Raw genomic sequence first — 26,798 nt, forward strand, 5'->3', positions numbered from 1 at the left:
TTAGGGATTTTACTCGTTAAAGTCAGTCAATCTACTCGAATGTCCACTCCAAAACGCAGCGTTTCGTTATCCAGACGCAGGGGTTATACTGACATTTCGTTCAGTCGTCTTGCCTTTCCTTGCTTTTATCAAACTAACGAACATTTCTAGTAAGAGAGAAGAAGACGTAAGTGGAGGAAGAAGAAGAATGATGATGCAGAAATGGAGAAGATCAGGAGATTTTATAAGATTTGGATGTAAATCTCTTAGTAATCTCCGGTCAAAAGAGAACTCAATGTCTCGTTCTGTTTCAGGTTTGATTTTTCAGTGGTCTCCACTTTGACTTGTTGTAATTCAGTTTCACTGGAAAAAGTACTCAACTTTGGTTTAGATACTTCGAAATTTTGGATGTGATATAAGTATGATTTGAATTCCTATCTTATTGTTTGGTTGTTATGGATGTAGGCTTTGTGAATCGTTCCGAGTCAACAAAAGGCAAGATTTTTGAGCCAAATGCTGGGAATTATCATAACACAGAGCTTGATCATCCATGTCTTGGTCGAAATTTGGGGATAATGCAGCAGTATAAATGTTTTGGGTCATCATCAGCTTCAAAAGTTCAGAGAAACTTTTTGTTTTCTACTGCTTATGTTGATTGGTGATGATCAAAATGCTGGATAAGTAGTTAATATCTCGCAAAATTTTTTTTTAAAAATGTGAAAGAGAAGTGAAATAAGAACAGAAAAAAAGGCGTTTGTGATCATAAACGTGACAAATTTGTGGCATCTTTGCAGGTAATCATCAATGTTGGTTTGATGAATAAAGTCTTGGCCTTTGATGAGGTAATTGGCATTCTTATATATAGAAAATCTGCTGCTACTGTTAATTTTTCTCTTATTTATATAAAAATGTGTGTGGAGCTGTTCAATGGAGATTGCAACCTTTTATTCTAGTGTCAGTTGCTTCATAAGTATACTGCAGCAGATTCTATTGGATACAACGTACTTGGTGATGATACGATGCTCTATCTGCAGGTTAGCGGCGTCTTGGTGTGCGAGGCAGGATGCATTTTGGAAAATCTGGCAACTTTCCTTGACACAAAAGGGTAATATACCATGTCGTTTAGTAAAAATGAACTGAAAAGTACACAGAAGAGTGGTTTGGTATTACTTGGATTGCTCATTTATTTGTCTGATGTAGCAACATAAATTTATGTTTCCTCAGTTTTGTTATGCCTCTGGACTTAGGTGCAAAAGGAAGCTGTCATATCGGTGGGAATGTTTCAACTAATGCTGGTGGTTTACGCCTTATCCGTTATGGTTCACTTCATGGAACCGTATTGGGTAATTTATATAGTTCTAGTCTTTTTATATCCATCTGAAATACTTTTGGGTTTCATCTTCATCATTTTTATTTTCTCACCATCTCAGGTCTAGAAGCTGTCACAGCAAATGGCAATGTGCTTGACATGCTTGGAACTTTACGCAAAGACAATACTGGGTACGACTTGAAACATTTGTTTATCGGTAGGTATTATTTATCGTCATGTGCTGATACAATGATTTCAATAGTCACTGCATTACCAAAAGAGACTAAAACATCTTGAATTTTTCTCCTTATTGGTTTCCACAGGTAGTGAAGGATCACTTGGTATTGTGACTAAAGTCTCTATACTCACACAACCAAAGATGTCTTCTGTAAATTTAGCCTTTATCGCTTGCAAAGATTTTCTCAGCTGCCAGGTTTAGCACAATTCTTCTTTACTCTTGCAATCGGACTCTCTTTACTGGAGGAGATGACGTGTGAACTATTGTCTCTTGTTATCTTTTTTATATCTTTTTTCAGAAACTTCTTGTTGAAGCAAAGAGAAACCTTGGAGAGATACTGTCCGCGTTCGAGTTTCTTGATAACAATTCCATGGATTTGGTAAGCTTTCAGGAACTGTTTGCATTATTATCTTGTGTACAAGTCTATGATTTTAGCTAAACCTTTTCGCTTTTAATTCATTCGGCAGGTACTGAACCACCTAGACGGTGTCCGTAATCCAGTTTCCTCTCCAGAGAACTTTTACATATTGATAGAGACAACGGGAAGTGGTGAAACTTATGACAGGTAAAGTGAATATGTCTGGTCTCTATCTGACTTTAACATTTTTTTGGTAACAGTTCTCTTCTAAGTATTCAAAATCCCATGAGAGAGTTTTATCTGATTCAAAAACTAATGCAGGGAGAAGCTTGAAGCTTTCCTGTTAAAGTCACTGGAAAAAGGATTAGTTTCTGATGGTGTAATCGCTCAAGACATAAACCAAGCATCCTCATTTTGGCGCATACGAGAGGTACACACTTAGTATTATTTCGCCTCGAGATATTCGATGTTACACGTCCGAGTTCAACAACCCCATTTTCTCTATCAAGTTCTTGAAATAGCTGTTGTCGAACCTCGCCGCGCTGACAATGTCCAGCACCGAGAGATTCTGGTCCCCTCCAGATCTAGGACACCTTTGGCGCAAGTTAGCAGCGAAGGATTGTTCCAATGTCATGTCTGGACGACCGTTTCCGGACTGATTGTACAGCCTCTGTCTGAAACTCGTGCATCTTGAGAATCCAATGGTGTGACTCCCTGAGAAATAGTTAAGAAAGTAAGGTACGAGGGTTTCTTTGATTTTGTACCGTGCATGTAAAGCAACTGTGATAGAATGAAAGAAGCTTACCAGAGAGAGCGACAAGGTCGGTGACATCAAGTCCTTGACGATTGAACTTTGAGAGAATTGTCTGGAAAGTGTTGTTTGGTGCAGGGATGTTGTTGTTCGAACCACTCAAGCTTGCACTTCTTGAATCCCTTCTTCCCAATGGGACCATCCAGCTTGGTCCACCAGTCTAAACCAAAATCCAAACCGAATCAGTTGATTTTTCAAAATTTTGCTCGAGAAAACAGATATTGTGGAGGAGACTTACAAGAACAGAGGAGTCTCTAGCGGCTAGGGTGAGAATATCAGCGCAAGAGACCGTTCCAGGGCATTCTTTCTCCAACTGAGCTTTGATCTGGTCAACTACTTCAAATCCACGAGCAGATTTGCTGTTAGGGTTCGAGCTTTTCTCACTCACTATCCTCCCACTGCTGTCTAGAAGCAAAGAGCCATCACAACCCTGCATTTCGCAGTTACCTTGTTCAATAAGCAACTAACTTAATAAACAAAAAAATGATGATCGTCGAATAAATTAACCAAACCTGAACGAAACAGTCGTGGAAATGAAGTCTCATCAAGGAAGCAGCCATACGGGTCTCTCTAGCTACAGCGTTGGCTACAACTGATCTCACGATCTCTCCGGCTTTCGGGCATGAATGGGCGTAAAACCACGGGTTTAGTTTGCCTCCATAGCTCTTATCGCAGAGACAAAGAGGGAGAACGCAAAGGAGAGAAAGAACAAAGAGAAAGCTACTGACTCTTGCCATTACGTTCAACAAGAAGATGAAGAAAGGAGAAGACTTTGTGATGAGGAGTGATATTAAGCTAGAGGGGAGGAAGAAGGTATTTATAGGAAGATATTTTAAAGAAGAAGCAAGAAGAAGTGGAGTTGGTATTAGCTAAGATAACATTCAAGGGAATTGCATGAAAAACAAATTGTAAAAAAAAATTATTGGAGAAAAGAAGATTAAAAGAGACTAAAGTTTGGGTTTGGTACCAACATTGCATGCTTAGTTTGACTAATTTACCTCCTTTTTTGGTTTAGTTTTCTACAATTGATTTGACTTCGTTGGACGGGAGAAAAGCAAAGCAAGCTTTGAGTTTTTAATATATTGAAATTGATCTTTGTCCATATTTTAACGACTCGTACCAATAATTTGATTATTTGAAGACTATTAACTCTTTCTTTCTAGGAATAAATATTCGAATTTTCTTGCGTCAACATAACCTTTTGATACAAGCCAGAGAGCAATTTTCATGTAGCGCACAGTTAACAAACTACATTTCTGTAGACTTCGGAATTAGTCACATTTGTCTATTGAGATATCTAATTACAAATTTTACTTAAGAAGTGTCAATCGATTTTAGACACAAAAAATGCTAGTCTATAACGTATATATAAGCCATAATGAATGATATGCCTGCAAGATCATAATCGCATGGGTGTCTTAATCGACTCGGTTCAGTAAAAGATTATTGAGTTTTGATTTTCCGGCAGTAATTAAGAGATTCGTTTTAATAATTTATCTTTCTCTAAAGTAAAATAAGAAGCGAAGAAGCGAAGAAACGAAGTATGAACAGAATAATCAAACTATAAAAAGAGAAAACTAATATAATGCCTAGATTTAACTAATCTGAAAAAAGAATTGAGAAGAAATAATATTAACTTTTGCAAATGACTTGGTTATACATAAAAATATGTTCGCAGAGACAAAGTCCAAGACTTTTACGTAGTGAGAAAGAGAAGAGAGTAGGAAGAGATTCTAACTACTCTCTTTTGACGACAAAAAAAAGTCTCTTCAAGTTTTCTATCTTTGTTTGACTTGTGAACCCGCTCTTGTTCTTGTAACCAAAGCAAAGAAAGGAAGCTTTTTTGTCCTTTTCTATCAGAACACATGAATCTGCAGTTAAAAGCAATCTCAAGGTGCAACTTTCAACTTTTTGACTCTTTCACGATTTTCTCCCCTCATTCTAGAAACTAAACATGAAAGTGAAAATAAAAAAGGTAAAACCCGAAAACCACAGTTCAACTACATGCCATACCATTGATTGAGACAGACCACTCGCAAAGGCAATTAACAATTTAGATCGCACCATATGTTCTTTCACTTGGCCTCTGTGTTGGTGCTTGAGTAGAAGACGAGGAAGAGCGGTCCCATGAGACTTCATTGGCAAAAGCATTGTTAATTTCTTCAGTTCTTGAGTAGCTTTGTCCACTTCCACTCACCTGTTTGACAAAGACCATAGCCATTATATTACACAGAACTTGTCTTTTGTGAGATCCATAAACTATACTTAAGACCAGCAGTGAGGTTTCTCCTTGATTCCTCATAAATGAATACTTGAGTCCATTTTTGGAATGCTTACAGTTTCTAGTAAGCCTGATAGAAGTGACATGCCTGGCAATGCATCAATCCCACGCTGCGCCCATATGAACATATCAGTGCTAGTTTGTGTGTATATAGCGTGAGAATTAAGAATGGACGTCGAAGAAGGTTACCACGCGTTCTACTCGTGTTTTGTAGACAAATCCTCCACAGCAGAAAAGTGTAAATGCAACGAGGGATCTGATCAGAAGCAACACACAAGAACGCAATTAGTTGAGCTAATTCTCCTGTTACAAAGCATTCGTGATTTTGGGAGAGAGATTTTCGTACACGCAGGAAAAAACTCCGAATATAGCCCATCCTTTCGCTGATCCTCCTTCACCACCTTGGTTGTATTCTGAAATAATTTAAGAAAAGCGAATTGTATGTATCGGAGAGAGAGACAGAGCAAGCAATGGAAATTTTCAGCTCAAGGGGAATGACGCGTGAATGATAAAGTTGAGTGTATAATAAGCTTACCGCAGAGTTTTGTGAGGAAAAACTGAACAGGATCATAACCATCCACTGGGATGGTGACATTGACTTCATATGGAGTTCGCCGAGATTTCTCACCTTTGAAGAAAAAGAGGTTACAGATTTTGTAAAAGCAAAGGTCAAAGGTACAGTGAAAAGAGAAAGATAGCAGAGGATATTACAATTCCAATCCAGTACTAAGGTTGAAGGTGATAACGTTGTTGGATGATTCGCAGTCAAGGAAGAACCAGATATCTTAACAGAAAGACCATTCTCCGGGTAAACCTTGATGATAGGCTTCCCTACCAATGTTGAAAGAGAAGCAATTGCAGTCATATAGAGAGTAAGATGAGTGTGCTCGGTCTTGAAGCTGCGAGGAACAATTCAGGTAGTAAATACACAGCAACTCAAACACGGACAAACAAAGTTCTTGATTCCATACCTAAATTCACGATGGGGTTTGTCAAATCCAAATTGCGTCATCCCATTATATATCTGCAGGTCAAATATCCAAAACCGAATCCATTTTAAGTTTTTGTTCAGTGTGAAAAAAAAAGCTGCTATCAAAAATTTGTGTTTGTTCCGTTCTTACAATTTCCCATGAGCGAGGATGCAAACCGACCGTGAATCCTTTAAAAACACGTGGGCCAGGTTTCTCACACGGAATGGCCAACTCGACAGTAACTCTGGACCAGTGGAAAAAGAGCAGGAACATACATCCGTTGTATGAAAAAATTGATGTACAATGATTCTTGTGTAATCAGAGATAAGTAGTAGCAGACACAGACCTGCAAGTTGAATCTTGAGTTACACTACATATGCATCCAAGTCCACCTGAAATAAGGAAAAGAAAGAATGAAGACTTGATTAAATTCAAAAATTGAGAAGCATTTTGAAGTTTAAACATCTGTAATGGAACAAAAACGAAACGGAAAAGGAAGACGCAGACACACCTTTACAGCGTCCATCAACACAGTTCCCACAAATAATATTGACCTGAACAACAAAACATAGAAACCACACTCAAAGAAAGGAGCCACTAAAATTTTCCACAACACAACTCCTGGATAGATATGTAACCTGTGCTGTACGTCCAAGTTTGTCATAACTCTGCTCACAATTCGACAGGTCGCCGTGATAAAACCCCTACATGAATAACACAGATCATGAAACAAACACTAACAATTGAATCGATGTTGAGAGGAAAAACACACTTCTACTCAAATGCAACAGTTGGTTATGATGGGTTAAAACTAAGATGCCTTTATCCCAAACAGTAGCCTAAAGAAGAGGAGCTTCTTACTTGAACAAAATCGAAATGTCCAGAGCTAGAAACAAAGTAGCTTAACGGGTCAAATCTTCCAAAATCAACATATCCCTGCACACAAACACAAAAAGTGATTTGTGGAATCTAGAGTTGAACAAAGCTTTTTCTCTCTAATCTTGAATCACCGGGATAAGGTTTGATGATATGGAATTTTTACCGCCTGCCCTCTTGTTTCCACATCTTTGCAAAATCTAACCACCAAATCAAATTCCTACATCCATAAAAACAAACCGATAGTCCTTGAAGTAACTCTAAACAAAGAAAAAACCACAACTTTATGAACTGAGAATATGTATATATAAACCTTGCCATCATATTCAAATGGATGACCGATCCAGCTGCTCTGATAAACCAAGTTAAAGAAAGAAAGCAGCTTCACAAAGACACTCAAATCAAACCAATGCAAAAAAGCAAACTCCTTTACTATTTTATTTACCAAGAATTGATCCTAAGCACAAGACCAAAGTAGTAGAAAGAGGATACAAAATCAACAAGACGACTTGAATTGTCGAGAGCATAGCAGTTCGAATCGGGGACGGGTACAGATGCAGCACCGTTGAATCCAAATACAAAAGCTGAAACATTTGCCAACAATAAGCTCTCAAAATTCGAAAGAAGGAAAACAATTCACGAAATGGGCAAAATTCCGACGACGAGCTTTTTACCAGAGATGAACAGAAACTGAATGAAACTGTGCTCTCTTGATGGGCACTTCAGTATCTGCATAGTGAGTACCTGCAACAATCTGTTCTTGGTCGTCGTCGTCTCCGAATTTGAGTATCGCCGGCAGCTTCCGATTCGGATCACGACGGGTAACGCTTTCAATCCATCGTCAAAACCTCTAAATAGCTCAGAAGGTCCCTCTCATACGAGGAGGGGGTGATAATCTAAATAAACCGATCGGGTACAAAGTCAAAACCGAATGATTCGATTTTTCGAATTGAACCACATTTTAATATGGTTCGACAACCGAACCAAACCGAGAAGAATTGAACCAAGTTCTATGAAGAAATCTAGACATGATCAATCACCGTCCACTGGGTACGAAGGAGAGAGGGAGCTTGACAATACATATAACAATAATGAATTTTGTTTTTCCTTTTTTTTTTTTTTTTTTTTTTTTTTTTTATTACTATATTCAGATTTGCTTATTCTAGTCTATTTGTAAATAAAGCAGTATTTTTACCTCAGATACTTAACTTTAGGAAATCACAAGAGATAACCTTAAATAAACATAACCTGAGAAAGTCAAGAAAATAAAATAATCCAATGTCATTGGCAAAAAATAAAAATCAGGTTTTTTTTTTCTTAATCAATGTTGGAAAAGGAGTAATACCTTCATACTTGAATTAAAACATAGCAAAACAATTAAGTGCTTAAGCATAATAATTTAAACCAGTAGTCTCATTAATATTTTTAATTTGGGAGGTCTCGTCCCAGTAATTTTGTTTGTTGAAGTTAAAATAGGATGTGATTTAGTTGTTCCGGTTTTAACCTAATATAAGCATAGTCCAGAAAAAAAATAAAACATCCGTTTGAAACTACGATTCTTATTTTTCTGTTGCATGTGTTGTATATGTTCCCAGTTACATATCTCATTATAGTCACTTAATCATACTCTACCATATCACTCTGATTACTTCCAATTGGTTAAGTACTGGCAGAAACAAAATCCTAATAAAATATACCCAAGCAGATGCTGAAAAATGCCGCAGGCTTTTAGTAATTGTCTCCCATTTGCTTTTTATTTGTTCAGAATTGTAAATACGAGGATAAGTACTTTTCTTTTTTTTTTTGAACAAATACGAGGATAAGTACTTATGTTTTGAATGTTGCAGTGAAACAAATGATGCAGTCAGAGCGCACTCATTAAGAGAAAAAAAGTACACACTTGATGTTTTCAGTGCAAGATAATTAAAGAAGACAAACTATACAGTAAAAAATGAAACGGTGAACTTTAGCGGAGTATTAGATAGCTTGAATTAGTTTAAATAATTATTAGTAAAATTCTATTGCAAAAAATAATTAAAACCTCAGTTTCTTTAACCCATTTTTTTCTTTTATCATCTTGATTACAAAATTTGGGCATTAATTTTATTTTGTCATCGTTTTTATCGTTAGTAATGTGATTTATTATTTTTCAAAATTTTGAAAATCTAGAAAGATTAGAAATTTGTGACGAATAAATGAATGATGATGACAATAGACTATGGTTAATTATTATATGTTATTTGTTAAATAAGTGAGATCGGATTGTCTGTTATTTGATAATTGTTATTGCTATTTGATAATTTATAACAACATAATTTTTTTTTTCTAATTTTTGAAGTTTTGAAATGTTAATGCGTTTTGAAATTCTTACACATAAACATTCTAATTTTTGAAATTTTAAAATGTTAATGTGTTTTTCCTTGAATTACTATTATTTTGTTATTTTGAAATATATATTAAAAGACATAATTTTAAATTTCGCTTAGGGTATTGCAAAATATTGGACCGGCACCGGAGCTCGATGATCCTCATAATCATTCTGTTCGTACAGAGATAAGTTCCTGTGTGCTGCGGGAGAGAGTGATATATCTTTTGAAAGATTGGGCGTGCGTTGGCGGCAGTAATCCACTGGTCCCTAGGGTCAATGGCGGTAACCACCTCGGCCATCCAGGAAAGCTTGCGGCAGGTGTTGTTGCTGATATCCGAAGCGAGTTGTTGCAGTAGACACACGAGCACGAGTTGGGTTAAAGGAGGTGGATCCAGTGAAAGTAGGCTAGTGAAATCCACCTCTGAGCATAGCCACGGCAGCAGAGCGACGTCTGCTCCATCTAACGCCAATGTGAAACACTGTTGATATTGCTGTTGTGATAGCAAGCTCGAGAGTTCTTCCTGATAGGAAGAAAGCAAAAGAAATTAAAAGATCAATGGAAAAGTTGCAGATATTTGCAAAGCTTTTCAAGAAGAAAAGCACTCAAAACAAGGGCTTACTTGAGTAACCAAGGGCTTTGAACCACCAGCATTTGCTCATGTATCACTCCTTTGACTCTCGGTTAAATCGTGAGCTAAAGTAATTATTTCCTGCGCTGCGCTTATGTGCTCATCAATCCGTTTTTTGAAGGCCATGTCGACTTGATCACACATGACCTTAAAGGATCTTTCGAAGGAAGGTAGCAAACTCGACCTAAGCTGATTGAGTGCACTATCACCAAATTTTCTCTGCATAAAAGAGAAAATAGTTTCTTTTTTTTTTTCAATTATGAACAATGTCACGTGAATCGCTTCTATATTTGTCTTCAAATTCTAACCTCGAATTCAGTGTTTGCAGACGATACAGCTGATGTTACTGCTCTTGTAACAACAGGAACAGTTTTCAAAACTTCTTTTAACAGTGTCTTTTCAATCAACTCATGCAGTGCCTTTTCATTCTCTGATAGTTGGCTCTGCATAATTTCCAGCGAAAGCATTACCTCTTTCATCATAGTTTCTTGACCAGCTAAGATTTGAGAATCATAGTTTCTTGACCAGCTAAGATTTGAGACTGTAAATTTGTCTGTAATTCTGTCATGGAAGCTGCAAGCTCCAGAAGCCCTCTGGAACCAAGACTTCGAATCCCAGAAGCTTCACCATCAGACCCTTGACTATTCTTTTCCTCTGGAACCTAGACCATTTTCTGAAGTGCTATTCTCAATTTCTTCATGATCATGGTTGAATTCACCATCATCCCGAGTAGCTGCATTTATATCACTTCCATTCTGCTCTTCACCTTTTTCTTTCATTTCATTAGAGCACGTTTAATTGAGAGCTGGTTTTTTTAAAAAAATATAATAGTTTTTTAATAGGAACAATTTGAAAATTGCCTTAATTATGATTCAAAATTTGAAAAATACACCTTTTTCTTAATTTTTGAAAACTACACTTTTCTATATATGATAAGTCATTTTTATCCAGTTTTAATTAAAAAATTTAATAATGAAATTTAAAATTCGAATTTATAAAATTCGAATTTATTACTATTCTTAAAATTATTGGTATTTATATTAAGATAAATACAGTATCAAAATAAATACAATGTTGAGATAAATAAATGTTATTTCAACCTAATAAAAATTAGATAAATCCATATTATTTTAACAAATACAGTATCAAAATAAATACAATGTTGAGATAAATAAATGTTATTTCAACCTAATAAAAATTAGATAAATCCATATTATTTTAACCCAAATAAAAAAGATAAATACATGTTAATATTTTAAAGTTGTCGACACTTTTTATATATACTGAATCATTTTTATCCTGTTTTAATTAAAATCATAATAATTAAACTTAAAATTCGAAAATATTACTAATTTTTAAGTTATTAGTATTTATATCTAAGATAGAGAAAATATTGAGATAAATACATGCTATTTCAACCGAAAAAAGAGAGAAATACATGTTAGTATTTTAAATTTTATCTCTACAAAATTTCAGTTTTAAAAAATTTATATAAAAAGGTCTATAGAACAAAATTTCATGTTATTAAAATTTTCATTATTTAAAACTATTAATTTATATAAACATTCAAATAAACTAATTTGGTCATTTCATTCTTTAAAAACTGTATTTTTCTAAAACATAAAAAGATGGTGTAGTTTTCAAAATACAAATTAAGGAGAGTGTAGTTTTCCAAATTTCCTCTTTTTAATATGATTTAATTATATAGTTAAATTTTAATTCAATATAAATAATAGAACCAATAAGAAAGAATCAAGTGTTAAAAAAAATTAAGACTTCAAAAGTTTCTAATATAAAAACTATTTCTTACCTTCTCTCATACTTTTTAATTATTTTTCTTTTTTTATATTTAAATTAGTTTCCTAAGAACCACCAAAAAATCTCCTTTAAACATGCTCTTAGTAACAGAGCCTGGTGGACTTCGAATCCCTTAAGCATCACCATCAGGTTTAACATTTGTTTCCTCGCTTCTGGAACTTTCCTCAACCGAAGACACATCATCCAATCTTCCTTTTCGATATGCATCCACTGCCAATCTTACTGAATATCGCAAATAAGCTAGTCTATATGGGCTATGATCCGCTTGTCCACTGTAGTTATCCAACTCCTTAATGGTGTGGTCTATAACAGGGAGAAAGCCACTGTCCTTTGAAGTTACATAAGTCCTCATATCTTTCATCGTGAACTGGAAAAGTTGCGAAAACAATGCAACACTGTTATTTACCATTCCAATCTTGAGAGAATCACACTTGAACTGAGCATAAAGGTTTGTCTCTATTCCACGTCCCTAGTTCAGAACAATAAAGGAGTCAGTTTACTGAAAGTTGAAACCTAAGACTAGACAACATATATAAACCCTATTCCTCTACTCTCTTTCACACCATCTCTTCCTCTTCTCTCTCAGTGAACAATGGTTTTCTCTTCACCATCACTTACCAAATTGTCTCTTTTGGTCGCCATTTCAGCATCAGCACTCCTCTGCTCTGCTCTTCCCCGTGATTTCTCCATCATTGGATACACACCGGAGCATTTGACATCCACTGATAATCTTCTAGAGCTCTTTGAGTCATGGATGTCAGAACATAGCAAGGCTTACCAAAGCGTTGAGGAGAAGGTGCACAGGTTCGAGGTTTTCAGAGAGAAACCTAATGCATGCATATAGACCAGAGGAACAATGAAATCAGCAGTTACTGGCTCGGTTTGAACGAGTTTGCGGATTTGACCCGTGAAGAGTTCAAGGGGAAGTATCGGACTTGCAAAGCCGCAATTCTCTAGAAAGAGATAGCCATCTGCTAACTTCAGGTACAAAGACGTCACCGACTTGCCTAAATCAGTCGACTGGAGGAAGAAAGGCGCTGTGACTCCCGTCAAGAACCAGGGTTCATGTGGTAACGTTTCTCTCTTTCATTTTTCTTGTACTCAAGTATATAAAACAAGAGATTGGAATGGGTCTCTTAAAAACAATCTTGTTTCTGTCATTGCAGGTAGTTGTTGGCGTTTTCGACAGTTGCAGCTGTTGAGGGGATCCACCAGATCACAACAGGGAACCTGAGTTCGCTTTCAGAGCAAGAGCTCATAGACTGCGACACAACTTTCAACAGTGGTTGCAATGGGGGTCTCATGGACTACGCATTCCAGTACATAATTTCGAAAGGTGGTCTCCACAAAGAAGACGATTACCCTTATCTCATGGAGGAAGGAACTTGCCAAGAGCAGAAAGTAACAAACACTAGACACAAATATGAATTCAGAACTAATTGTGATGCAGCTTATAAAGACTGATCATTAATGAATCTTTTACTGGAGGATGTAGAAGTTGTGACAATCTGTGGCTACGAAGATGTCCCAGTAAACGATGAGCAAAGCCTGGTGAAGGCTTTAGCTCACCAGCCAGTTAGTGTGGCTATTGAAGCTTCAGGAAGAGACTTCCAATTCTACAAAGGGGTATATAACAAATATTTCTGATATCTGAATTTTGTGTTCTATGTACCCAATCTTGCATCCTCTCAAGAAACTGGTGAATGTTTACAGGGAGTGTTTAATGGACGATGTGGAACAGACCTAGACCACGGTGTAGCTGCAGTTGGGTATGGTTCATCAAAGGGATCAGACTATGTGATTGTCAAGAACTCATGGGGACCAAGATGGGGAGAGAAAGGCTTTATTAGGATGAAGAGAAAAACCGGTAAACCAGAGGGACTCTGCGGAATCAACAAGATGGCTTCATATCCTACCAAGACCAACTGAGAGATATATCCATCTGCTGCTGCATCCCAAGTGTTTTCTTTTCTTTCAATGCATTTTCTATTTTACCCGTTTAAAGCACATCATATTGTATTGATGAATTTGAGATTTTAAAATAATATGGTCAAAGTTCTCTTAGCTCTTTCTTGCTGTGAGCTCTAAATTCCCAACTTCAAGAAACTTAAAAGCATGACCTCTTAATAGGCTTGTGTTTATAGTTTCTTGGACGGACAGTTAAGAAGTATAGGGTTTTAATATTGTCATTTCGATAAATTAGATGTTTTGTTCTAATACATAAGCGAATAATACGATCGACTTATATAGATAAACCATTGTTTCAAACAAGAACACGAAATGAAAAATAAATAGTTGAAATTGAAACATAGACAGAAACGAAAAGTAAGAGCAGCTTCCAGGGACTGATCACTTGAGTAACAATTTCACCAATCTTTCTTGGAGGTGTGAGATTTTCGAGCCCTAAGTCGAGACCCACGATTGGTAACAACATGTAAATGATTATGAAGATGACCAAAACCCGTCCCACATGCTTTCCTCAAACGTTTGCTCTCTGGAAAATTTTCGAGTACTTCATCCTACAACATATGTTACATGAAACAACCGATGTCAGTAAACCTAATTTCATGCTTTCTACAAGATGTATCAAAAAAACGTGAAACGAGAAGCATTACAGAAACACAAACAACAAGTTAGACGTTTTCTTCAATGTTTTAGGGCCTTTTTTTAGCAACAAAGCACCAAAGTCAGTAAACGAATTTGATACTTAAAATTTTTACAATCGGATGTTGTATACAAATTTTTCTCAGTTGAAAATCTCTAAAAGAAGAAAAAACTTGCCTTTATCCGGTAGCGTATGTCGAACTTGGCTGCTCGCCTACACGCATAAATATAAGCCTCCTGCTTGACAAGGAGTGGAAAAAGTTAAACAGGAAATGGATAGAAAAAATGTATCGATAGCAGAGGATGCTTAGCTTACTTCCTGTGCATGATTTTCACTTGAGAGATGGTTGGTGAAATCATCAAGGCTTTTGCAATCACAAATGCACACGCGGCAGACAAACATTTCGGTAGTGTTCTCCCGTGGGATTGTTGAGCTTTGACTGCACTTGTGAAGTCCCCATCGAGGCGCGCCTGCAAGTAATAAGCTTTCCCAGAGCCACTCTGCAGAAGTGACGAGGACTGACATTTTGTGAGGCCTATATGAATATGCCATAAAAAGGTTGTATTTATTCTCTTGTTGTTCCCGGGCAATAGTATCTGAGTAGAGCCGGTTCAGATCATCGGATATGAACATTATTGTAGCCGGAGGAGGATTATGTGTTTTCCAGGTGGCCATAGCTGAAAGCATGCGCGAGTATATGACTTCTGTTTCAGTAAAAGGAAAGCAGCGTTTCAGTAAAAGGAAAGCAGCGTTTCAGTAAAAGGAAAGTTGAAATTCCAGACAAGTAAATGGACTAACCGGGAATGGCATGTGCAAGAGCGACTCCAGTGGAAGAGAGCCCTCGCAAGAGGTGATCAGGGGCTTGATTGAGGTCGCCGAAAGCAGTGATGGAGACAGGACCAGAGTAGCCTAGTTCCTTGAACGCCGCTTCTAAACTCGGACGGACCCGACGAGCATCATAACCCTCGGGAATGGGACAGTCTATCATGTCCCACCACACGGCTATTTGAGCCGTGGCGTATTCGGGCTTGGCCGCGTAGTTCTTTCCCCACTTGCTCGTTTGAGAGTCAAGTTCTTCATACAAAGGGTTTAAAACCTCCTTCACTGCATGCATTTTACTCGAGATATGCTTCCTGAAACCCGCCGGGCTTTGGCCATGGAAGCAGCACGGTTTGCAGTAAAACTTGGCAGCGGATAATTGACCGCTAGTGCACTCAAGTGCGCTGCTTTTGAAGGAAAACTTGACAGATAATTGACTGCTAAGTGCGCTGCGTTTTGGGGACTCAAGACTTTTGGGGGACTCAAGAAGTAAGCTTTCCCAGGCCCACCTTGCAGAAGTGTGCAGTACCGAAGAACGTGAAGGCATAGATGGAGAAGCCAGAAAAAGGTTGTATTGCGTGTGTTGTTGTAGACGGGCCAGATCCCAAGCGAAGACATCCTCCACCTGATCGGATATGAGCATCATTGTAGCCGGAGGAGGATTATGAGCTCGCCACTCCAGCATATCCGAGTACATGAGTGAGCATATGGTTTCTGTTTCAGTTTGAAATTTAAACCAGCTAATAAATTTCAATTTAAACAAACTAATTAATTCCAATTTAAACCAAATTATCAATTCCAGACAAGCAATTGGACTAACCGGATTTGGTATGTGCAACAGCGACTCCGGTGGAAGAGAGCCCTTGCAGGAGCTCACAAGGGGTTTGTTTTTGGTCGCCATAGCCAGTCATGGAGACACGACCATAGTAGCCTAGCTTCTTGAACGCCCTTTCTATACTCGGACGGACCCAACGAGCATCATACCCCTCCGGAATCGGACACCCCTTCATGTCCCACCACACCGATATTTTAGCCTTCTTGTTTTCATGCTTCGCCGTATCGTTCTTATCCCACCACATCCTCGCTCTCCACCGAAACAAAGTGCTCCATCTCTAGGGCTTCTCTGCTTATATACAGTTACACAAAACTATTGGGCCGCCTATAAAATTGTGGATTGGGCTGGACATTTTTGGTATTTGAATACTATTGTATTATTTCAGATCGGATTCGGTTCCATATTCTCCGAGGCATATATATAGGCTCATCATGATTTTCTCGTTTGTCTTCGATACAATCATACAAAGCATTATTGTCTACCCGAAGCTCATGGTCTTTGTTAAATTTTCGTTTAAATCCCACGTCTCGACGACAGATTAGAGTCATTTGACTGACTGACGTCACGTACCTCCACAAACGAAATTTAATCTATACTCTTATCTTAAAATTAAGTCTTGATAACACGAGGTCTCTTTTGGTTAATGAATAATGATACCACATATATAGCCAAGTGATTAATCAGTAAAATCGCATAGTCGCGAAATGCTGATATTCTTCTGTACACTATCAAATAAAACTGTAATATATCTCTCTCATGTATGTTTTTAACAATATAAAAATCTCATGTATTCAAAACACCCAATTTCATATGTGACAATTTTTCTGACTAATCAGATACAGCCATGTCGTCTTGTTACAATTCTAGGCCAATTTATGAATAAAGCGACCAAATATACTATAAATGTACAATAATAGATTATTGCATAGGCTACACACAATGTCGTAGATATACCTATCATGAGTCATCACCATCTCTCGTAGACCAGGTTCTCTTTAGTTTCTTATACAATTATTGGGCCGTCGGATTCGGTTCTATATTCTCCGGGGTTTGGATTTAGTTTTCTGGACCCGGTTTTTTCGACAAGTTCGGATTCGAATCACTTTTATCTTCAAAAAGCTAGTATTTTAGCCTGGGCATCATCTTTGTTAACTTAACATATCTGAAAAAATGGAAAATTACATTTTTAATCATGAAGTTGACAAAAGTTAGGATATAGAAGTTGTTGAGAATTTCATTCGAAAACAAAAAAAGTTGTTGAGAAGATTGAGGAGAAGGAGAAGAAAGAAGACAAAAAAAGAGAATAAGAAGGAGAAGAAAGAGAGCATGAACATGGCCGTAACAAGAAAGAGAAGGAGAAGAGAGAGCATACACAACTGAATATCGATAAGAAGATGATTGGTAAGTCTTGTAGTTTGATAGTTTCAGTCTCATGGAGCTCGCACACAATCGTAACCACAGTCACAATCACAAGCACAAGGAATCAGTAGAGGAAGAGACAAAAGCGTAATAATAGATTTCTCGTCCTGACCATAAGGCGAGAGAAGCATGAGCTTCAAGCCCCACGTAAAATTTTTATTTTTAAGGGCCACATTTTAATTTCCATCTTAGTCTAGTGATGGAAGATAATTTTATCCACCTGTTTGATAATGGGTAAGAGATTTATGTAACTACATTTTTGTTTTATATTTTTCTTGTTTTTGCTTTTTTTTTCCTCCTCTTGTTTTTTGTTTTGATGCCAAATAAATATATTTTTATTTGAATTTTTACATTGGTGGCATTGTTTTTTTAGATTTTTTCTTTAAGTCTTATTTTTACTCATACTTTGTCTATCCTTATTATTATGATATTTTATCCATATTAATATTTCAAACAATTATTGCAGTTTATATATATAAGGTTCCTTTGGTTTTTTCCTAAAATTTTTATGAAATTTATAAACTTACAAAAAACCTCAACAACATTTAATTTCGATTAGTTTTAAAAACATAAATTAATATATTATACTAAAAAACTATTTTATAAAAAAAGTAAGGCCACAATTTTAAATTGCTTTAAGCCACCGTATGCTTAGGGACGGCATTTCATGCATAAAAAAGATCCTTACAAGAGATTCCAAAATTATTACATCTCAAAAACTACTCAAAAGTTAACACTCTGAACTACTAACACTTAATCTTCCTTCTTCTCCAAGCAATCCTTGATCTTGAGAAGCAATTCTTTGGTATCTTCAACTTCCACAAAATTGAGCTTGAGAACCAATTTTTCCTTGGTATGTGCGAGATTCAATCCCTCCATCCAAGTAATGATATCAAAGTAAAGAGACTTGAGTTGACCAACGAACCATGTTGAGTCATATCCCAACCAGTAAAAGACAATGCTGGTCATGACGAGGATCATCTTGAGATAGTAATTGATGACATGTTGGTGTGAATCCAAAGGGACATAGACTAAGTTTTGAAAACAAGAGATTTCACAATAGCAGAATCATCTTTGGCTGCTTTGGTTTGTGCTGCTAGAGAAGCATCTTTTGCTGCTTAAAGTCGGCCAAATTTGTGCGCAATGTTTGTGCACTTTGAAAACAATAGACATTAGTTTCTGCTTATCAAATGTCACCCAATTGGAAACCTTACAAATCTATGAGCATCGCTTAGTGTTTGGTATAGTTACTTCGCTTTTAATGAAACTCACATTTGTAGGGTATTTATCAATACACAATAATGATAAGACATGTGAAGCTGAAAGACATTTTTCTGCGTTTGATGTAAGAAAAGTTAAGAATGATTAATATCATAAAAACCTTCAATGATTTTTTTTGTTTTTTTGTTTGATATCAAAACATGGTATATAAAATTTAATTTTGGTAATTAGTCCGTTTCAGGTCTAATGATTTCATGACATAATGTAAAGAAAGATTATCATCAACAACACACAAATCCTAAATTATTATCAACATCAAAACTCATAAGCGATTAAAGAACATAAAAACTTATCACATGACCCTACTTATTAAGAAAAAAGTTAATCTTTCTTCTTTAATGAATTAGGAATATATACGGCACACTCAATAGTCCTTCAAAGTATAAATTTTTTGCCTAAATGTCAAACATTTGCTGGTTTCTTAGTGGTAAGTTTGGAGAATGATTTCGTGAGGTAAATCTATAACTCTTTTGTTTTTGTAGTTTCCCATTGCCAATCTACACAAAAAGAAGCTATTCTTGTCTTCTCAAGTGCTCTTAATTAGGCTGTAGAGAGTGGTGAATTGGAGGCTATCAAGCCCTTGTCTTGGTACCCTAAGAATCTTGCTTGTCATTCTAATTTTTCTCCCAAGGAGATCAGAAACAACCGCATAAGACTGTAAGAGGCTACTAGCTAGGCCATTCCCACATTTTTACCATTTACATTTATTTTAATTTTTAATACATATAAATTAAATTCAAAGCGTGTGAAAAAGGTCCTTCCTTCTTTGGCCAATGTTTTGTGAAGAGCATCATCTATCTATGTTTAGAGTATTTAATACTTTTAAGAAGAAACATGCTTCAGCTTTTAGAAAGATGATATATAAAAGTAACTTTTTCTTTTAGAGGAAAAAGTTATCATCCTAAAAACAAATACATGTACTATACTAACCAATTAAATTGATCTGGTAGATGAAATTTGAATGGTTCAACTAATACATTCGATCGTCTGCGGAAGAGGATGTGTCAGAAGCAGAAAGTTATCATTCGATTGTATTTTTCAGCCCCTGGCCCCTTAACAATTCTAATCTCTTCTCCAAAAGTCGGTGCTTTTCCGTCAAGTCCTGAAACACGAGTTAAAGACATTCAAGACAGATATATCTATCGGTTTATAACAAACTCAAACTGGATAGTGGTTTTTTTTACCTCCATCTCGGAGGCAAACCTCGCTGGATCGTATGGGGAGTGAACAAGAGCTGAAAAAAGAAAGCACAAAAATGTAAGTAAGTTGGGGAGGTTCTTCTCTAATAATATCTCCTCCCGCATACGTATACATACCTGCTTTGTATCCAACGTACACAAATAACGATTTGAAAGCAAGTGACTCGATGCTATATGCAGCCCACCTTTTGACCATCTCACCCAGGAGCTCCCACGCCTCCTCCTCAGTTTTCGCATAACGAGCTAGAGACCCAGAAAAACATGTGAATAGAACAAAAAAAAAAAATAGAAAAATTCATTAGAAGCGAGGAACGGAGGACCTACGTCCATTGTAGTTACTCAAGGAGGAGCACTGTCGAGATCCAGATGATATCCCTTTTCGACAATACTGCAGTTGATTGTTTCGGATATATCAACAATCCACCAGACCAGTCAGGGAAAAAAAAAAGAAAAATCAGATCAAACATTCGGTTCGGTTCGGGAATACCTTAGCAAACATGGATCCACCCCGCATCATCGCCGCTCTTTTGCTCCGGGGAGTTAGGGCTCTTAATTTGGTTGATTTCTTGAGAAATAGGCAACCTTCACCAAAATCCCTCAGCCATTTTCATGTATTTGAGAAAATATTCCATAAAAGCCCAATTACAATTCACATTTTCCGGCCCAATCATATCACATGCGTACCGTTATGATGGGCCGAGTCCAACGGTAATTTACTATAAATAGGGGCTAACCAATCAAATTGATATCTGGTAGATGAAATTTGACTGGCTCAATTAATACTATAATCCCATGATCGACATAATTTAAATGACCCAACGACCAAACATTAGTTTTACTCTCTCTTCTCGTGTTATACCTTATGCATATATTATTTCTTGTTCTTCTTCCAAAGGTTTTAGAATCTTCTCATCTATTTATACAACATGATCATTTACATAAAGCTGAATGAATGAATCCAGTATAGTGTGTTGGTTTGGACTTTGGAGCAGTTTTCGTTATAGCTTTTCATTGTAAACAATGAGCGAGAAGTCAATTGCCCGATTTAGAGGTATATGTAAAAAATCATTTTACACAGGGGACAATTTCACATAAATCATTGAATATTACCAAACGTAATAAATGGTAGATGAATTAAATCTGAGTGGCTCAATTCTTGTAATTCCATAGACATAATGACATAATGTAAATGACCCATACGAAGTACGGCCTAAACGCCCGTCAACTAAACGCATCACTAACCTTTGACGCATATATTTATGTTCGGGACAATAGACGCCTATAAGTTACGGAAATATTATTTTAACTATTATTGAAGTTTAATATAATATATGTTCCTTTAGTTTAAATACACTATCGATTAGAATTAAGAGTTCTTTCGATTAACGACTCGACAATTTAATCTAATCTCTACAGGTTTCGTAGACTGCAAGTCACCCATCTTCACCATCCCTTCCGCAAATGCCTTTAAAAACTCCGTTTCGTTCTCACTAAACATTGTCACATAATCACTCGTCTCCGGAGAAGTAAACAAGGTCTGATCGGAATTAAGAAATCCTCTCCTAGAAACCAAGTCTTTGAAATATTGATTATCAAACACTTTAGCAGTTGCGTCCTGCCACTCGTGACGTTTTCATCTCCTCCCATGGGACACAACATGCTCAATTTCTCTCGGTAAATTGGCTCGAAAGCCGGGTCGGGTTTTCCTGAACCAGATTGGTTGTAGAGTCTAGCCATGATCGAGAAACATCGAGCTTCGCCGATAGAGTGTGATCCAGATAGAGCTACCATGTCTTTTGTAGAGAGATTAAATCTTTGGAAGAGATTAATTAAACTCGTGGCGTTTGATCTTGGACTCGGCATGATGTCGTCTGAATCCTTTTGACTTGCAGTTAAACTGTCTTTTCTCCCTAACTTCACTTCCCAGTCCGGCCCTCCTGTCTAGTATCAAATTTAAATACCAACCCATATTAATTAATCATCCAAAATTGAAGTAAACCTAATTTACAAATACAGTATAAATTACCATGGCTGATCGATCATTAGACCGGTCTAGTCCAACCCTTACACGGTTGATCCTATGTAGAATGATTAACGCCTAACGGCATATGGAAATGATCGAGAGAGCAACTTACTAGGGCAACTGCATCACGAGCAGACATGATTATGATGTCTGCACAAGGGACCGTGGCAGGACAAGCCTTTTCTAATGCTTCCTTAATGTTGTCTATTACATCGAACGATCTCAAAGAGCCTATGTTAGAAAGTGAGAGCTTTCTCCCAACAATGTCGCTGTGTCATCCAGCAATACAGAACCATCACATCCCTACAAAAATAACCAGGGAAAACAAAACGATGGATTATATCATTATTAAGTTTTTTTTCAATAATTATCTACAGAAATGTGGTTAGTCCAAATCAATTAGTGATTAGTTACATTAGCAAAGCAATCATGGAATTGAAAACGCATAACGGAGGCAACACTTCGAGCTTCCCTCATCATAAGATTATATAAATATTTAATATCGCTCGGCCCATAAGATTGGATAGTTTTGTATTATTCGCTCAAGGGGGTCAAACCCTAGCTAGAATCGAAATTGAGAAAAGAAGAAGATGGGGAGCAAGGAGGGTCCGGCGTTAAGGTTGTTTGTTGCTTTCGTTAATAAGGTGCGACTTCATACAGAGATCAGAAAGTACTCGGCTTCAGCAGCGCTTTTCTGTGGATTTCTTTACGGCGACTGGACGGGTGGGAATGCTAAGGAGGTGGAGGCGCGAGAGATGGTGGATCTGCTCACGAGAGAGTATGAAGCAAAATCCCTACAGGTAACTTATCTAATTTAAAATCTGGAGGAGGATTTGAGTTGTAGGTAGACCATAGGATCGATATGGTAGGGAGATTGATAGGTTAAACTCGGTACAGAGTTGTGATTTTGCATCTCATTTTAGCTACTGCTCCATGACCGATTAGAAACGATTTACCATGTGATTTCAATCCTTCAGTTTAAAGGAACAAATTTGTGTACAATTTGTGCACTTCGAAAACAATAAACATCCGTTTATGCTCGTCAAATGTCACCCAATTGGTGAGTGTCTTGTATAGTCACTCTGCTTAAAATGAAACCCAAAGTCTAGATCTTGATTTGATTATTTGGGTGATATTTATAAGAAAATTAAAGAAAGGATAACTATATCATTTTCAGTTGAGAATGTTCAATTTCCCACCAATTTCCCTGCCGATAAATTGTTTCTGCTGGTGCATCTGGAGAAGCAAGAAGGGAGGAGAGGGTTTACATAGCCTGAGAGATGGCTTTGGTGTCTCCAGCTTTGAGAGAAGAGGTGAGATTGGAATCTGCTCTTTGAAGGGAAGTGAGGACTTTCTGAGCTTCATGGTGGAGAGTGGTCATCATTTTCTTCATGGCCTGAACATTGGGATGATGCTTCCTAAAGAAAGAAGCATTTCTGAGAATGGTCTCAGATTCTTCCAGAGAAAATGCTGTTAGCACAACCTTCTCTGTCTCAGTCAAGAAATCAAACCTTTGCTGCTGCCTTGGGAGGAGGAGAAGTCGTCGACCGGAGAAAAGTAATCTGGAAGCCATGAGGTGGGAAGAGAGAAGAGAATTACAGCAGGAAACAAGTCGGACGTTGGAAGAATTTGGAAGACCGGAGAGAAAGAGAGCAGTTAAGCATTTTCTCTAGGTTGCAAATTGTTTTAACCCACTTAAATCAGTGATAGCGAGATGATATGCTACAAAAACAACAAGATGCTTTCTAGTCTCGCTGATCAGATGTTAACCTCTTTGAAACTAAACATGAGATGCAAAATCACAATTCTTGACGTTTTCATCTCTTCCCATGGGACACAACCTACTCAATTTCTCTCGGTAAATTGGCTCAAAAGCCGGTTCGGGTTTTACTGAACCAGATCGGTTGTAAAGTCTAGCCATGATCGAGAAAAATTTGAGCACAATTTTTTCTATGAAAACAATGACATTAGTTTATGGTCGTCAGATGTCATCCAATTGGCAAACTTATGAATCTATGAGCATCGCTTAGTGTTTGTATAATCCCTTTGCTTTTAATGAAACTCACATTTTTTTGGTATTTATCAATACACAATAATGATAGGACATGTGAAGCTGAACATCATCCATTTCCAGCAATACTGACATAACAATAATATTGACATAGCAAAATCTCCTCAATGTCACCCCTGAAATAGATTCCAGTGCCAATGATCAGTGCAGCAGTCTTTGAAAGCTTTGTGATGGCCATCTTCAAGTCTGTTATTGGTACCATCTTCTTCCTCTCAATTAGAGACACAACACGAGTCTGCTTGTTTGCCAGAACTAAGATGGTATCTCTTACTTCTTGCTTCTCAGAAGCTATCTTGAACAGAAATCTGTTGAGCACACAATGAGATGCTTTTGGAACAACAATGGGATGCTAATTTTTAAAGAAAACCGAGGGATGAAGATGTGTACTTTGATTCACTTTTCATGCTTATTTTATTTTGTATTCCAGCATTTTGGTTCTATCCTACAACAAACCAGAGCTTGTTTAGACCTATGCTATGCTTCACTGTTTTCCTATGCTTTCAATTCAAACTTGTCATTGTCGTTTTTTTATTTATTTTTCCACCATTATTAGTTGAGAGTTGAAAGTTAGAAAAATTACCACCAATTTGACAACTCTCACTTCAGCTTCATGTCTTCAGCTTTTGAAATATTGATTATCAAGCGTGTAACGTTTTCATCTCCTCCATTGAGATTTGTCGCACAATTTGCTGAACCGGATTGGTTAATAGAGTCTAGTCGTGATCGAGAAACATCCACAACGAGTAATTTATTTACGACATTGTTTAAGTAAAACATATTTAACGCTTATTAGAGCAACCAGTGAGTTTTGCCAATTGATAATGACTGGAAAAATGAAATAAATAAATAAAAAATGGAGAAAATGAATCCCAATTGTAATACAAAAGGGAAATCTATTAAACCCAAAACCCATCAGTCCATCTCTGAGAAGCCGGCGGCTAAAATAGAAACTCGGCGACGTAGTCAACGAAAATGGGAAGAGGAAGACAACACAGAGGTCGTTCGAAGAGAAACCAATTAGAAGATAGCAAAGAAAATGTTCCAAAACCCCTCAAATCCTTTGATTCCAACATCCAAAATCGCAACTGGTCGAATCTTGATTTCGAGGAGTATTACAAGGTACTAATAATCTTTAGAAGAAAAACTGTGCTTTCTGTAAAGATAACATTACATGAACTCAAATGTCTTTGTTGTGGTGTGTGTAGGAGCAAAGGATAGTGAAAGCAGAGGAGTGGGATTCCTTCATGGAAATTCTTCGTAAGCCATTGCCTGCTGCTTTCAGAGTTTATTCCAAGTATGCTATTTTTTATCTTTGGATCGTTCAATTGAATCAAGATAAAACCTTCAAAGTAGAAGTTTTTGACTAAATGTGGACAAACATTTTCTGGTTTCTTAGTGGTCAGTTTTGCGATGAGATTCGGTCGATATTGGAGAATGATTTCGTGAAATCTCTTCAGGCTGAGGTAAATCTTTGTTTTTTGTAGTTTCTCATTGCCAATCTACACAAAAAGAAGCATTTTTTAATGTTTGTCTTCTCAAATGCTTCTTAAATAGGCTGTAGAGAGTGGTGAATTGGAGGCTATCAAGCCTTTGCCTTGGTACCCTAAGAATCTTGCTTGGCATTCTAATTTTTCTCGCAAGGAGATTAGAAAAAACCAGACACTTGAGAGGTACATCTTCACAGATAAAAGAACAGAGTCGTCTTTTGTTTTCAGCTCCAAAACAAATCTTCATTTCCTTTTGTTTACTCGTGTCAGTTCATGATTCAGGTTTCATGAGTTTTTAAAGTTAGAAACCGAAGTTGGGAACATGACAAGGCAAGAAGCAGTTAGCATGGTATGCTATTTAATGCTACTAGTGTAACACTCTTTTTTTTTTATCGCATTCATCGATACATTTTATTGATTTTTTGTGGTTGGTTTTTATGATCACGCAGCTACCTCCTCTCTTCCTTGATGTGCATCCGGATCACTTTGTCCTTGACAGTAAGTGATTTTGTTAATTATACATTGTTTGAGATGGCTATGGACTTGAGGAGTAAGGGTTAACTGATTCACTTCTCTTCCCTTTTTGTCTGAACAGTGTGTGCTGCACCTGGTTCCAAGACATTTCAGCTTCTTGAGATAATTCATGAATCAGCAGAACCAGGATCTCTACCTAATGGAATGGTTTGTAATACTCATTTTTTATTTTTGGTTGGTTGATAGATAAATTTCTTTCTTTGCCTAATTGTTTTGGTTGAATCAGGTGGTGGCAAATGATGTTGATTATAAAAGATCTAACCTTCTTATTCACCAAACGAAAAGAACGTGTACGACCAACTTGATAGTCACTAACAATGAAGGTCAACATTTCCCAAACTGCAACTCGAAGAGAGACTTGTCCACAGCATCTGAGATGTATCATCATCCCATTGATCAGCTTCTCTTTGATCGTGTCCTATGCGATGTACCATGTAGCGGTGATGGTACTCTGCGCAAGGCTCCAGGCATATGGCGAAGATGGTTTCTATACCTATAACCTTCCAAATTGACATTTTTTGTATTCCACTTGCTTCGAGATTCTTATTCTTCTTTTTGTTTTCTGCACAGGAATTCTGGATCGGGAAATGGACTTCATAGTCTACAAGTTGTGCTTGCCATGAGAGGTAAGCTTTTTTTCTTTTCTCAGATGACCTGACTCTCAGAATCTTATGTTTTGACTTCTATCTGTAATGTCTGGTTTCAGGTTTGTCTCTGCTGAAAGTTGGTGGGAGAATGATATACTCAACCTGTTCAATGAACCCAATTGAAGATGAAGCTGTTGTTGCTGAAGTAATTTATTAGTTTCTTTCGTTTCTCCATAAATCTGTTTTCTCCCGATGCGGATTGGTTATTTCGTTAGCATTTCTTCAGATTCTGAGGAGGTG

At 37.0% G+C, this 26,798-nt stretch overlaps 5 protein-coding genes and 2 pseudogenes across 5 annotated transcripts in view; 3 read left to right on the forward strand and 4 right to left on the reverse strand.

The window, feature by feature from the left end:
- Nucleotides 1-49: 49 nt before the first annotated feature.
- LOC18021928 (D-2-hydroxyglutarate dehydrogenase, mitochondrial) lies at nt 50-2,358 on the forward strand (the record flags this gene model as incomplete). Its single annotated transcript, XM_024158155.1, has 10 exons — nt 50-293; nt 445-637; nt 734-821; nt 1,014-1,084; nt 1,204-1,322; nt 1,410-1,505; nt 1,612-1,721; nt 1,825-1,905; nt 1,994-2,091; nt 2,206-2,358. Coding segments are annotated over 10 exons (1,221 nt in total), but the record flags the coding sequence as incomplete, so codon positions are not given.
- LOC18021929 (peroxidase 49) lies at nt 2,103-3,480 on the reverse strand. The gene is made up of 4 exons (XM_006404876.2): nt 3,208-3,480; nt 2,934-3,125; nt 2,690-2,855; nt 2,103-2,598 (listed from the first exon to the last, which is right to left on the reverse strand). The coding sequence occupies exons 1-4, from the start codon at nt 3,430-3,432 to the stop codon at nt 2,354-2,356; spliced, it is 828 nt and encodes a 275-aa protein (XP_006404939.1). The 5' UTR covers nt 3,433-3,480; the 3' UTR covers nt 2,103-2,353.
- Nucleotides 3,481-4,326: 846 nt separating this feature from the next.
- On the reverse strand, nt 4,327-7,665 carry LOC18021930. The gene is made up of 16 exons (XM_006404878.2): nt 7,498-7,665; nt 7,316-7,407; nt 7,137-7,175; nt 6,990-7,043; nt 6,809-6,883; nt 6,586-6,651; nt 6,459-6,501; nt 6,294-6,339; nt 6,098-6,191; nt 5,948-6,000; nt 5,688-5,875; nt 5,512-5,604; nt 5,323-5,389; nt 5,166-5,232; nt 5,033-5,086; nt 4,327-4,892 (listed from the first exon to the last, which is right to left on the reverse strand). The coding sequence occupies exons 1-16, from the start codon at nt 7,556-7,558 to the stop codon at nt 4,749-4,751; spliced, it is 1,236 nt and encodes a 411-aa protein (XP_006404941.1). The 5' UTR covers nt 7,559-7,665; the 3' UTR covers nt 4,327-4,748.
- A 4,565-nt stretch (nt 7,666-12,230) lies between these two features.
- On the forward strand, nt 12,231-13,567 carry LOC18021931 (annotated as a pseudogene).
- A 241-nt stretch (nt 13,568-13,808) lies between these two features.
- Nucleotides 13,809-16,160, reverse strand: LOC18021932. Its single transcript, XM_006404881.2, has 5 exons — nt 15,883-16,160; nt 15,042-15,776; nt 14,559-14,947; nt 14,420-14,479; nt 13,809-14,157 (listed from the first exon to the last, which is right to left on the reverse strand). The coding sequence occupies exons 1-5, from the start codon at nt 16,139-16,141 to the stop codon at nt 14,005-14,007; spliced, it is 1,596 nt and encodes a 531-aa protein (XP_006404944.1). The 5' UTR covers nt 16,142-16,160; the 3' UTR covers nt 13,809-14,004.
- A 5,002-nt stretch (nt 16,161-21,162) lies between these two features.
- On the reverse strand, nt 21,163-22,299 carry LOC18021933 (annotated as a pseudogene).
- A 2,532-nt stretch (nt 22,300-24,831) lies between these two features.
- Nucleotides 24,832-26,798, forward strand: part of LOC18021934 (tRNA (cytosine(34)-C(5))-methyltransferase) — a 3,728-nt gene continuing 1,761 nt past the window's right edge. The window contains exons 1-11 of the mRNA XM_006404883.2: nt 24,832-25,009; nt 25,096-25,184; nt 25,287-25,353; nt 25,445-25,560; nt 25,660-25,726; nt 25,827-25,875; nt 25,973-26,058; nt 26,138-26,394; nt 26,482-26,537; nt 26,618-26,703; nt 26,785-26,795. Coding sequence (XP_006404946.2) covers nt 24,863-25,009; nt 25,096-25,184; nt 25,287-25,353; nt 25,445-25,560; nt 25,660-25,726; nt 25,827-25,875; nt 25,973-26,058; nt 26,138-26,394; nt 26,482-26,537; nt 26,618-26,703; nt 26,785-26,795 — 1,031 coding nt within the window. The 5' untranslated portion in view covers nt 24,832-24,862. The remainder of the gene's footprint in view (nt 25,010-25,095; nt 25,185-25,286; nt 25,354-25,444; nt 25,561-25,659; nt 25,727-25,826; nt 25,876-25,972; nt 26,059-26,137; nt 26,395-26,481; nt 26,538-26,617; nt 26,704-26,784; nt 26,796-26,798) is intronic.

The sequence above is a fragment of the Eutrema salsugineum genome, unplaced genomic scaffold, assembly GCF_000478725.1.
Source record: "Eutrema salsugineum unplaced genomic scaffold, Eutsalg1_0 scaffold_15, whole genome shotgun sequence".
NCBI lineage: Eukaryota > Viridiplantae > Streptophyta > Magnoliopsida > Brassicales > Brassicaceae > Eutrema > Eutrema salsugineum.